Source organism: Zootoca vivipara, chromosome 6 (genome assembly GCF_965207765.1).
Source record: "Zootoca vivipara chromosome 6, rZooViv2.hap1.1, whole genome shotgun sequence".
NCBI classification, from domain to species: domain Eukaryota; kingdom Metazoa; phylum Chordata; class Lepidosauria; order Squamata; family Lacertidae; genus Zootoca; species Zootoca vivipara.
In genome coordinates this window covers 12,217,840-12,230,974 of record NC_142589.1, presented here as the reverse complement: position 1 = coordinate 12,230,974, position 13,135 = coordinate 12,217,840, and the positions used below count along the sequence as shown (strand labels likewise).

At 47.4% G+C, this 13,135-nt stretch overlaps 2 protein-coding genes across 6 annotated transcripts in view; one reads left to right on the top strand and one right to left on the bottom strand.

The window, feature by feature from the left end:
- TARDBP (TAR DNA binding protein) overlaps positions 1-507 on the top strand; it is a 39,908-nt gene extending 39,401 nt beyond the window's left edge. For all 5 annotated transcript variants that reach the window (XR_015950440.1, XR_015950436.1, XR_015950433.1 and 2 more), the window contains one exon: positions 106-507. Coding sequence is in view for 2 of the 5 variants with exons in the window: in XM_035121044.3 (XP_034976935.1) it covers positions 106-136 (31 nt within the window). In the remaining 3 variants the exon portion in view is untranslated. The remainder of the gene's footprint in view (positions 1-105) is intronic.
- A 9,358-nt stretch (positions 508-9,865) lies between these two features.
- CORT (cortistatin) lies at positions 9,866-12,719 on the bottom strand. The gene is made up of 2 exons (XM_035121048.3): positions 12,560-12,719; positions 9,866-10,090 (listed from the first exon to the last, which is right to left on the bottom strand). The coding sequence occupies exons 1-2, from the start codon at positions 12,659-12,661 to the stop codon at positions 9,866-9,868; spliced, it is 327 nt and encodes a 108-aa protein (XP_034976939.1). The 5' UTR covers positions 12,662-12,719.
- Positions 12,720-13,135: the final 416 nt, after the last annotated feature.

The window sequence follows — 13,135 nt, the reverse complement described above, 5'->3', positions numbered from 1 at the left end:
TTGTGTATTGCTGATTTAGATTACCATCAAATATAAGCAGCAAAGCTAGTTGTGGATATAGCTGCAGTGACTGACTGGCGACTTTGTTGATTTCTTCACATACAGCATTCCGGAATGGAAGAATGCCATTGTATGACTACCACATATGGAAAAAGGTATACCTCGTTCCCCACCTTGCTCCCCACACCTCCTTCCAATGCCGGGGGGGAAAGCATATTGTTTATTCTGCTCAGAGTGTGGGGAATGAGGTCCCAGAGGAACACTGTTTTTAAGGCATTCTCTCTCAACTGGCAGAGACAGATTTAAATGGCGCCTTTCCCCTTCTACACCTCTATAAAGTTTCATCAGTGTTTAGTTGTAACTCCTGTTCCCAGACGACTTAAAATCCATTGTGAATGCTTATACTTTCACCCAACAAAATGTTATAGATTGCTGAAACTGTACCCTTTCCATTCTTTGTGGTCTGCTGAGCAATAAATGTCTCACAAGTTGAGAGGAGGTCTAGTGGCTCGGCTTGTTACTGGGTATTGTTATAAAATGTTCGACTTGATGTAATTGAAACCTGGTAATTGTATTATTCCTTAACAAGGTTTCTAACAGCTTGTTAGCTTTAGAATTACAGGGAGGGGGGAAAAGTATTTGACCCCCTGCTAAATTTGCCCGTTTGCCCTCTGATGAAGAAATGACCAGTCCATAACTTTAATGGTAGGTTTGTTGTAGCTGTGAGAGACAGAATAACAACAGGAAACTCCCAGAAACCCAGAAGACAAAAGTCAGAGATTGATGTGCATTATTTTTTTTACTCCAGATTTTCCAAACTGTCGAGTTGTTATTGAGGTAGGGGTTTGCTATTGATTCTGTTTCTAACTCCTCCCTCCCGATGTAGTTTAAATCCTCTATATATTTTTACTGAAATCTCTGCCCTTTCTAGACGCAACCAAGATAGCAGAGCGCTTGCAGACTCTAGAAACTGAGCCTGTCCTGTCTCTCCTCTGGGTTCTGAGTTCATGGGGACTCAAATTAAGCCTTGTACTCTTATGATCTGCTACTGTAAGTCAGAATCCAGCTCTGCAAGCTTTCATCCCAATCGTTCCATCATCATAAAGTGGAGCAGAGGAGCAAACATCACACTTGCATTTGATTTGTTGACTTGGCTTCCACACCAGACTTGGCATCCAGGTTTTAAACAGATGGATGCTTTTGATAGCAAGTCGTAACATTGAAGCATGTGGAAGATGTGCCTTGGAGTGCCAAGTACCTGATGGTCACATAAATACTTCATGTGCAAACTCTATAGATCACTGCCTGAGAAGCCAGGCTATGTAGTGCAAAATTTCAAAGGAGGTAGGATTCAGACTAACACTTGTGCCTGATTTCATATCACTCACTCCCACACTCCCGCCCGCCCGCCTGCAACTTGGTTGTATCCAACTAAGTCCTTCTCAGAGTAGAACCCCTGAGGTTAATTGAACTAAATTAGCCATGTCTATTAGCTTTGATGGGCCTGCTTTTAAGCAAGGCTAGCATTGGATACATTCCATTGCTCCACCTATTTCTAGGAGTTGTAGTCTGTTAAGGGTGCTGAGAGTTGTTAGGAGCCCCCTATTCCCCTGCCAGAGCTACAGTTCCTAGAGTGATTTAAGAATCAAACCCTCTTCACAGGGAACTCTAGGAATTGTAGCTCTGGGAGGGGAATAGGTGTGCAGAGAAAACACTGAGGAAGAGTTAGAACAAAGCTTTGCTCCAAAGCTAAGCAATTAAGGACACTGAAAACACAGGATCCTTCAGTTTCAAGAAAATGATGTGTGAGTTCTGCTATGCACAATGGCATTTAATGGAAAACACAAATTAATTCACAACAGAAGAAGATATTGGGGCACTCAGAATCATTTGCCTATGTGTGCGCAGAGAAAAATAAAAGCTGTAGCCGAAAGGCAACACGTGGCGATCTGCTTTGATTGTTGCAATGCATCCCTAGTTATTGTATAATTCTAAGAATATTGTATAATTTTTGAAGGTTGTATAATCTTAGAAGGGGGTGCAGTTATGAAAGGGTGCAGTCAAGACCAGCCCAATACATTTTGCTGCCTGAGGCAAAGGAAAGAATGACACCCCCCCCCCACTCGCACCTATAGTTGTGTATCCTACTTCAATACTAGGAGCATGGCACTGGACTGCCCCTGAGGGGAGATCAGCAAGTTGGAGGTGGAGGGCAAGATGCAAGACACCGCTCTCTTCTCCAACAGAAAGGTATGGTTAATGAGCTCAGGATGAAGAGTTGAGGAGCACCACCATCTCCCAGCATATGCCACCTGAGGCAATCATCTCACTGCCTAATGGCAGGACTGGTCTTGGCTTCGCCTGTAAGGGTATGTGGCTGTGGCAATCCAGTCAGATGGGCGGCATTTAAATATTAAAATCACCCTCAAGGGGCTCTGCACTTCTGAAAGTTCCACTACCCTACCACTCACCACCTTCATTTGGCAGGTCAAGGAGGAGATCCAGACTGGCTGAGAAAGAGGCTGTTTCTTTCAAGTTTTCTTAATCACTTTTCTCAGCCTTGAAATGGAGGTTCTGTGGGTGAGTGGCATCTCTCTAATGGGAGTCGATGTGTTTTCACAGAAGGACCATAATGGAATCTGAAAGATTTGAGAGCCATCGTCCCCCCCCCCTCCGCCCAACACACACACTTTGCTGCTGCTCAAAACAACTTCTGAAGTGTATAATTGCAATTTTGCACCTTCGATGCAGAAGTTTTCCCAGGGAATATATATGATGAAAATGAAGTGTCACAGGCAGGAGGAATAAGATGGGCTTCAACTCCGTAGCTATTGGGGATTCTGTGTCACAAAATGACTGTTGATCCCGTTGCTGTTGAAAAGGAGCCTGTGCTAGGCATGTGCTAGGTGCTGCTTGCTGGACTGCCAAAAGGATTTGTGGGAGCTGAGCAATCTAGGGACGCTTGAGGAACTCAGGACACACTCACCCCATGCTTTTAAAGCACTACGATACCGCTTTGAACAGCCATGGCTCCCTAGACTAGCAGCTAGACTAGTTTAATAGTCAATCCCTCTTTCCAGGGAATAGGTGTCTCCTCAACTCTCAGCACCTTTGATAAACCACAGCTCCCAGGATTGTTTTGTTTTGTGGGAGCAGGGAACTATGGCTGTTTAACGTGTTGTTGTTGTTGTTGTTTAGTCGTTTAGTCATGTCTGACTCTTCGTGACCCCATGGACCAGAGCACGCCAGGCACTCCTGTCTTCCACTGCCTCCCGCAGTTTGGTCAAACTCATGTTCGTAGCTTCGAGAACACGTGGTATAGTGCCTTAAATGTATGGGGTGAATGTGTCCTCACTTAGTTCCTTTTATTTCAGTGGGTCTATGCTGAGTAAAACTTCATTGGTGATGAGCTAGTCATATTAATACAAATCCATAGCATAGCTGCCAAGTTTTCCCTTTTCTCGCGAGGAAGCCTATTCAGCATAAGGGAAAATCCCTTTAAAAAGGGATAACTTGGCAGCTATGATCCATAGGTGAGGGTTTGTGCTTTTCTTAGGAGACCCTCATGGAGCTACAGTCTCCAGAGTTCCCCATGAAGAGGGATTGATTGTTAAACCACTATGGGAATTGTAGCTCTGGGGTGGCAGACCCTCCAAGTATTCCTATTTTACCAGGGACAGTCCCGGATTTACAGAAGCCACCCCAGTTTCTGATTTGATCCCGGAATGTCCCACTTTTCCTTAGGCCGTCCCTGTTTTCAGCAGAGAAATGTTGGAGGGTATGGTGGGGGAATAGGGGGCCTCTGAACAACTCTCAGCACCTTTACAAACTGCAGCTCCCAGAATTCAGGGGGTGGGCGGGAGGCCATTGCTGGTTAAAGTGGTATCTGAGTGCTTCAAATCTATGGTGTGAATAGTTTTGCCTCCCGCCCCCTCCCCCCTCTCCCGGTTTTAAAGTGGCCAAGAGAAAAAGCCATTTTGAGTCATCTGCTTCCCATTTGCTGTGAAAGGGCTTTCCATTCATTCTCATTAGGCCATTCTCCAGGGTGTGGGTGGAGGGGGTCAGCCTTGGGCAGTTGCCCTGCAAGCTAGGCTAAGGAGCACCATGTAGGGAGCCCGAAAGGCATGCTAAGAGGCATCAGGGGGCTAAATTGAAAGAATAATGACTCGTCCATTGGCATGGCAGCTGCGACTAGGCAAACTTCACCACTGATTTGTCAGAGGCAATTTCTGGTCATTACGGTGCTGTTAAGTAGAGCCCAGATGAGAAGCGGGGAGAGATTAATCTGGTGTCAACAAGAATGATGGTCTAGCTGCTTCTTCTCCTCTTCTCTTTTTCCAAACCCCCCCTTTGTCCCATCCCTGGTAGAAAATGACACCCTCTTTCCACCCTCTTTCCACTATCCAAAGGAGCAAACATGCATACACAGGGAGGAATAAGCTTTTTGCTCCTTGAGAGGCAAAAAGGTGTTTGTGCTCGCTGCAGAAATCTAATATGGTTACCCTCGGGAATGAGTCTCTCTAGGGTAAGGATGGGGGTATCTGTGACCCTCCACTCAGGTCCTGCTTGATGGCTTCCCTTGGGGGGCATTTGGCTGGCTGCTCTGAGAACAGGATGCTGGATTAGATGGGCCAACTGGGCTCTTCTTATGGGTATCTGTGGGAGAGGGGCTCTTGCCTTCATGCTCTGCCTCTGGGCTTTCAGGAGGTATTTAGTGGGCCACTGTGGGAACAGGAAGCTGGACTCCGATGTTCTCTTGACCTGATCGACCAGCCTCTTCTTAGGTTCTTATGACTTTTAAGGAGCATCAAGCAGCAGGCAGGGGCACTGCGGTTGTACTCTGCTTCTGCTTCTGGGCCACCCCACGATTGGCTGCTTTGAGACTAGGATGCTGGACCTCCGAGCTGATCCAGCAGGGCTCCTCTTCTGGTCTTATATCATGCCTGGAGCTCGCTCTGCGTGCAGCCTTTCAGATCAGCAGGTTGTTGTTGTTTAGTCGTGTCCGACTCTTCGTGACCCCATGGACCATAGCACGCCAGGCACTCCTGTCTTGCACTGCCTCCCGCAGTTTGGTCAAACTCATGTTCGTAGCTTCGAGAACAGATCAGCAGGATGACTTCGGTAATAACCCAAGTCTCTTGTTTTCTCCTGCTCCCGCAAAAGGGAGACTCCTGTGTCATCTGGAAAGCCTTTTGCTATTCAGATCCGGCTCTCCAGCCATGATACTGGGGGAAAAATAACGCGAAGGGGCGCCCTTCCACCCTCCCTCCATCCTGCTGCGTTCACAAGCTGCAGAAGTTTATGTCTTTGTTGTGCACTTCCCTTTGGATCCCTCGCCTGTGATTCAAGCTGCATTCCTGGGGACACTACACAGCCTTCCCCAGCTCAGCCCTTCCTGGATTTCACCAACCCACATCCTTGCCAGCTGAATCCCGGCTCAGTGTTGGCCTGGATTTTCTGTTTCTGCAAGCAGGCAGCTTTCCCCACTCTGCCAGCTCCCAGTGGTGGGTGGGTCAGGTAGTCTGCCCTCTCGCAGGCCTTGTGCTGAAGCACAGGTTAGAGATCAGATTCTTGGCCCCCCTCCCCTATAATTTTGGTAATTCGTTTGCTCACCTGGGACTATGACGAGTTTGGAAATGGATACAGTGATGGGGAGAGAGGAAGTCTTTTCTCAGGGAAGGGTAATAGCTCAGTGGCAGAGCATCTGCTTTGCATGCAAAAAGTCCCGGGTTCAATAACCAGCATCTCTAGGTAGGGCTAGGAGAGACTCCTTTGTCTGAAACTCAGGGGAGCTGCTGCCGGTCAAAATTGACATTATTGAGTTAGATGGAGCCAATGGACTGACTCGGGATAAGGCAGCTTCCTATATTTCTATGTTCAGTCCCCTTACATATTTAAATGCTTCTAAAAACATTTAACCTGATACTAGCTGAGTTTTCTTAGAATAATAGAATTGTAGAGTGGGAAGGGACCACAAGGGCCATCTAGTCCAACCCCCTGTAATGCAGGAATCTTTTGCCCAATGTGGTCCTCGAACCCACAACTCTGAGATGAAGAGAATCATGCTCTACCAACGGGAGCTATAACTGTTCAATGATCTGGAGAAATTCACTTTGAAAATGAAAGCAACTTGGGAGTGCATATTAAAAAATAAATAAAAATTCTTCAGCATTTTCTCTTCACATGAAACTAGGCTGACTATGCAAAAGCCCTATGGCCCAGCACTGGGCAAAGGGAGGGGTGGGTCGGCACAAGGCTTCCGTCACCTTCAGTGTCATCTGCGTTGGCTGCAAGGCTCCTGACCTCACCCTCGGCTGATGAGCAATTCCTACTAATGTGACCACCTCCCCTCACACACACCACCCATCTTCCTTTGCAAAGGGCACATTTCTCATTGGCACTTTGCTGGTTGTCAGGCTGCTTTTTTGATGCATCGTTGACTGCTGAAGATTCTGGCTGTGCCTCTCAGGAGGAGGCTGCTGGAGAGCGTTCCCATCCTTGCACTGGTTTCTGTGTAGGTTTTTAGGCAAGCATGATAGGGACAAGGGAAAAGTGGTGGGGATGCTGCTGCTGCTGTTGGTGTGTGTGTGTGTGTGTGTGTGTGTGTGTGTGTGTGTGTGTGTAATGTCCTTTGTCTTCAGCTGCTGCTTCATTGTCCGCAGTGAATTAACATTCTGTGTGTTTCCTTTGTTGGCATCAGTATCGTTCACTTTGATTGCAAACTCAGGTGGGAGATGAATGGCAATGGAATACAAAAATTACAGTCAGTGATAAAGGTAAAGGGACCCCTGACCATTGGGTCCAGTCGTGACCGACTCTGGGGTTGCGGCGCTTATCTCGCCAAGGGAGCCGGTGTACAGCTTCCAGGTCCTGTGGCCAGCATGACAAAGCCGCTTCCGGCGAACCAGAGCAGCACACGGAAACACCATTTCCCTTCCCACTGTAACAGTACCTATTATCTACTTGCACTTTGACGTGCTTTCGAACTGCTAGGTTGGCAGGAGCTGGGACCGAGCAATGGGAGCTCACCCCGTCGTGGGGATTCGAACCGCCGACCTTCTGATCAGCAAGCCCTAGGCTCAGTGGTTTAACCCACAGTGATAATTGGAGCTTAAATGCATGTGAAATAAGCACACCCTTTACAGTTCCAATTAACCCCAGCCAGCATGGTCAGGGATGGCGGGTTTTGCAATATCAGGAGGGCCAGAAGTTATCCCAGCCATGGCTGAAAATGTGTTCTTCCATCCCTCCCTCTTCCTAGTCCTCGGGATATGCTTTGAAAGTCCCTACACTATGTATTTTTGCAGCTCTTTGCAGCTGCAACCCAGATGTTGGGAAAGATGAAACTTTGTCACACTAACACTATACGTATCTGAAGAAGTGTGCATGCACACGAAAGCTCATACCAAAATATAAACTTAGTTGGTCTTTAAGGTGCTACTGAAGGAATTTTTTTATTTTGCTTCGACTCAGACCAACACGGCTACCTACCTGTAACTAACACTATACTTGTGATTCCCAACAACTGGAATTTGGAGGTGGGCTGCCTATGGCTAAGGAGGGTCCATTTATTTCTGGTAGCTACCTTGGAAGGCCCTTCTCCCAAGCATGGGGGAGGACGAGCAATCTCTTTCAGCCTTCTGTCTGGAGAGGCTCAGAAAAGCCAGCCAACTTAAGAACTTAAGAAGAGCCTGGCTGCCGGTTCCAGCAGTCTATTTTCACAGTGGCCAACCAGGTGCCTCTTCTGGGAAGCCTGAAAGCAGCACATAAGTGCAACAGCTCCCTGCGACTAGTATTCAGAGGCAGTATGGGATGTTAGGGGAGGGATAGTAACTCTGGTGGGGGACGCATTGTGCTCCTTCTGGGGTAGTTGGTCCACTTTAGGCCATCACCCTGCACTCAGCTCTCACTCACCTATGGCTCCAAGAAGCTGTTAGCATGTGACAGTGGCCACACCCTGGGAATGTCTTTGAGTGGCCGGCTAAACCAGGTGAGGGGTATCTGATGGGTTTCAAACACTCTCTGAGTTAGGGACTTCCCCTGCACGTGAAGACAGTCTCTGGAGAATTGAGCGGACAAGACCAACATGCTGTAGAGGGAAGTGGGGGGCAGATGGGTCTCATCAACCTGGGAAGAAAGCCCTAATGTTGTTGTTTAGTCGTTTAGTCGTGTCCGACTCTTCGTGACCCCATGGACCAGAGCACGCCAGGCACTCCTGTCTTGCACTGCCTCCCGCAATTTGGTCAAACTCATGTTTGTAGCTTCGAGAACACTGTCCAACCATCTCGTCCTCTGTCGTCTCCTTCTCCTAGTGCCCTCAATCTTTCCCAACATCAGAGTCTTTCCCAAGGATTCTTCTCTTCTCATGAGGTGGCCAAAGTATTGGAGCCTCAGCTTCAGCATCTGTCCTTCCAGGGAGCACTCAGGGCTGATTTCCTTAAGGTAAGGAAAGCCCTAATAGAAGAAGGAAAACTCTGATCCTAAACCTCTGCTGCCTTGAGGGATATCTTCGGGAGAAGAAAAGACTAATGCATAAACCTTCACAAATCTGGAGTGGAGTCCCTAAGATGATTGTACGCCTCCTCCCAGCAAGTCCTGCAGCCTAGCTGGTGCCAAATGTATGGCTCTGCTTTCCTTTGGACCACATCAGTGAGGCCGAGAGGGGGTCTTGTTGTCTGAGCAGCCCAGGACCTTCATACACACTGCCCAGGCCCACACCCCAGGAAGGTCACTTTGGTGCTGCTAATGCAGCAGTTTGGCTTCACCTGCAGAAGCGTACTCCATTGTCCTGTGAGACAAATGGAGTCCAACTGCCTTGGAAAGTAGAGCATAGCCAGAGCTGATAGCCTTTCCCTCCTCCATGAATTTGTCATGTCTTTTAAAGCCATCTCATGGGAGCAAATGTTATCATTATACTCTGTGCATTTTGATCCGTCCGGAATCCAAGCCGGGAAGCAGGCTTTCGAAGGTCATGCCGCGGTAGTAAGGAAAAATAAGAAAAAAACAAATATCAGGTCATATTCCCAAAGCACCTATAGGTCATGCTTTATTTGTGGATGGAACCATCATGAAACCAAAAGTTTGAAACATTTGATGAAGATTTTTTATTTCTTAAAAAAAAGTGAGAGAGCAAAAGATGGACAGATGCTTTTCAAAACAATGATGCACAGTGTGGGGAAGGGCCTGTGTCTCAACTGCTCCCTTGTTTCCATGTCCCTTTCAACAGTCCTGTTTGATCTGCAGAGACTGACATGTGGCCGGTTATTTTCTGCTGCATGCCAGCTAAAAGAAATCCAGTTTAGGCATTGTCCCTAATATTTTTATATGCTTATTCCCCAGTAACATAACACATTTTTAAATGCACACTTTGCCCCAATATAATGTATTTGCAAGAATTCTTGGCTGGAGAACTGCATTTCCAAAATTCAGGGAAGTGCGTATTTTGAAAGACGACTGTGTTTTGGGTCACACATTGTTTTGGAAAGTGCAAATTAGAGCTGCTCTGGGCGGAGTTAATGTTGGACACAATTTATTATCATTGTTATTTTTTTAGAGCATTGTCCAGCCAAGAAGGCTTCCAAGAACAGCTTTCATAGAACTAATTAGAACAAGGCAATCCCTGCCCTCAGGCTTACAGTCTTAAATACATAGCACAAAAGGAAAGAGGGACTAGGGGGGAGGTGGAAGAGCTGCAGATCAAACCTCTCTTAAAGGGACAGGAGCAGGCCAGGCCTATGAATCTCCACCCACCCCTGCCACCAAGTTGGCAACCCTACACAGCGAGAGAAGAGTTGGAGCCACGCCCCCCGATCCAAGAGCAAAGACAAGGGGAAGGCTAGGGAATGAGTGCTTGGTGCTGGTGTTGTTAGCAAGCAGTGAAAGTTTTCCAGAAGAAGTTTTTACAGGGGGCTTTGCGATCCCTCTGGGTGAGCTGCGGCAACCTCCCCAGCATGGAGGGCTCTTCCTCCAGTTTGCTTTCGAGCAGGTCTTCCGCATCGGAGGAAGCCGTCCCATCACGGCCCACGTCCACCCCGTCCAGTAGATCTGCCAGCATTTTCAGGATCAGACCTTTTCGGGCTTTGGTTTGCTCCTGCAATCACAAAGCAAGCAGTAGGGCAGAGGGCAAAGAGAAAGCAGGAAAGTGAGTCCCCCCCCCTTGCCGGATAGTGTAAAGGTGTTTTAAAAACAGAGAGTCACCGTCGGAAATAAAATACATGGAGAACATAAGAAGCGTCTGGCTGCTGGATCAGACCAAAGATCCATCACAGTCTGGCACCCAGTTCTCAGAAAGGTCAGCCAGGTCATACAAAGGCTGAGAGCCAGTGCGGTGTAGTGGTTTGAGTGCTGGACTAAGACCGTGAGCGACCTGGGTTCGAATTCCCACTTGCTCATGAATCTCACTAGGTTACCTGTCTTCTCTCAGCCTAACCCCCCTCACAGGGTTGTTGTGAGGATGAAATAGGGTGGGGAGACGAACCAGGTATGGCTACTTGGAAGGAAGGTGGGATTGAAATATATTCTCATAATAGTCATCAACCAGATGCTCACTTCTCCTTCTGCCTGATATTTTTAAACTGGAGGTGCCAGGGTAGAATCTGAAACCTTCTTAATGCAAGGCAGGTGCTCTACTATTGAACTGCAGCCTTTTGCAATACTACATCAGACTGTTGGTCCCTCTAGCTCAGTACTGCCTGCACTGACTGGCAGCATCTCTCCAGGCAGAGGATATACCTGGAGATGCCACAGATTTAACCTGGGACCTTCTGCAAGCAAAGCATGAGCTATGGCCCTTCCCTGATGACACAGAAACATTGGGTGCTGCCTTATACCAAGTGAGATCCTTGGCCTGCCTAGCTCAGTATTGTCTGCACTGACTGGCAGCAGCTCTCAAGCAATTTCAGACAAGGGGCCAGGCCTACCTGGTGATGCCAGGCATCGATGCTGGGGCCCTTCTGCATGTAAAGCAGATGCTCTAGTTTGAAAAGCTCTGCTCTAACCACTGAGCTACAGCCCTCCCTCAAGACTTCATCCCCCCCCTCGCTTTTAGCTTCCTTTGACGTTTGTGCCTGATATTCATGCTTTGCTTGTTTTATCCTGTTTCTGGTTTTATCCTATAGAATATATCCATTCCCCCCACCTCACTTGAGCCACTTTGGTGGGGGCTGCTTTTTTGGACTGAGAAGAAACATGCAAATGGTTTTTAGAAACATAAATAAAATTTCTGAACAGTACAGCAGACAGGGATTCGACACAGGCAATGGCCCCAGGAAGCTACATAGATGGGTTTTCTGCATTTCAACCCTGCTGTTAAGGGCTCATAGACTTGCGCTTAGCAAAGAATGCATGTGGGGTGGAAGGGAAATGGAATGCAGGCTTCACTGCCTAGTGGTTTAATCTCCCTGATCAAATAAAGATGCTAGCTCATAAGAGTCAGAGCTAAATTGTGCAGCGTAACAGTGAAAAAGGTATTTAAAATTGAAATAATAATAGCTTAGCTCGTTCCCTGTCACACAACAGTAAGCTAATATCACTACCCTCAGTATATGTGAGTCAATTTTTATTTTAGCCCTTTGTGCCTTCGTAAATTACGGTTGCAATCTCAAACACCTGAGAGCAAACCCTATTGAATTCAATAGGACATTTGAGTTGACATGTTTAGGGCTGTACTGTGTACCCCCCCCCTTCCTACACACTTCCTAGCAGTGCATTTAACCACAGGGAGAAATGTAACAGGTGTAGTCCCCACCTCTCTAAACAATTTTTGGGGGGAACCACGCCTGTTGGATTTTGGTCAGGAAAAGGAGCAAACAAACAGCAGCCATTAGGAGAACACCACCTTATCTTGAATCAGACCTTTGGTCTGTCTCGCTCAGTATTGTCTACACTGACTGGCAGAAGTTATCCAGGGTTTCAGGCAGGGGATATTCCCAGCCCTTCCTGGAGATGCCGGAGATTGAACCTGGGAACTCCACTCAGCTGCAGCACCTCCCCAGAGGACTGTTTTGCCACTGTTGACATCCTTTCTAAACAAGAGGCATGCATTTAACTAAAAGCCCTTCTCTCCTCTCTTTTGCTTTGATGGACCCACTCACCTTCCCTCTCCTTCTTTCTGTTTCTTCTCCTCTCCTTCCTTGCCTTTTAGGCTGCAATCCAGCCTCCACTTACCTGGGAATAAGTCCTGTTGATTGAGCCAGGCAGAACTCTGGGGTTGCACTGCAAAATATTTCGTTCTCTCTGCATTCCGCAGCTAGTCCTTAGTTTGAGTTTGGTATTATGTACTCAAGAAAAAAGATAACAACCTTGAAAAAAAAACACCCTTCTTTGCTATTTAACTTACTCCCCTTTTGTTCACTTTCTTTATTCCTCAGATCTCTCCATTATTTACATCTGTGCGTTCTCCCATTCCCTTTCCATCCCCTCCAAAAGCCTCCCTCTTGTGTACAGTCTCCTCTCCTCCACCAGGCGGCTTTGCCCATCTTTTAAAGCACCAGAAACATCAAAAGTCTTCTGCACAAAACCCTAGAATTTTTTTAAGGAAAGCTGTCCTTTTTCAACTCACCCTGCTGCTCTGTACAGAAAACTTATCCTCCCCGGGCAAGGCGGATGCTCTCATGCTCCACACCAGCAGCAGAACAGCGATGAGCCTGGCCACCAGCTGCATGGCGGAGGTTCCCCTGGAATCTCCTTGGTTCTAAGGCTGAGAGGGACAGAGCTGTTCCCTAGTCTGGTCTTGTCCTCAAGAGTGGGATGCAGCACCTGCTTTTTATAAAGCCCTCCCTGAGCGGTGCCTGAGTGACGCAGGCAGTCAAATCCAATGGCACTTTGGTGGATAGTCAGCACGAGCCTCTCCGTGGGTGAAGACTAGTGATCCGGAGGGAAGACAAGTCCAGGGGCACATTTTGAATTGAAAGAATAAGGGAAAACAACAACAACAACAACAGAGGGAGATGTGCAATCATTTTATTTTACTTAGCCTCTCCTAAAATACATCTGAAGTTGGAAAGAGTTCGCATAGCCATGCCCTCCAATACTGCTCAGATGAAAATACAGTGGCACCTCTGGTTAAGAACTTAATTCGTTCCGAAGGTCCGTTCTTAACCCGAAACTGTTCTTTACCTGAGGTACCACTTTAGCT

What these genes read in the sequence shown, in the direction of transcription:
- CORT (XM_035121048.3), bottom strand. Translation starts at nt 12,661, where the DNA reads ATGCAGCTGGTGGCCAGGCTCATCGCTGTTCTGCTGCTGGTGTGGAGC. An exon ending in TTTCTGTACAGAGCAGCAGG is followed by an intron (nt 10,091 to 12,559) that starts GTGAGTTGAAAA and finishes TTGTGATTGCAG; the next exon opens with GAGCAAACCAAAGCCCGAAA.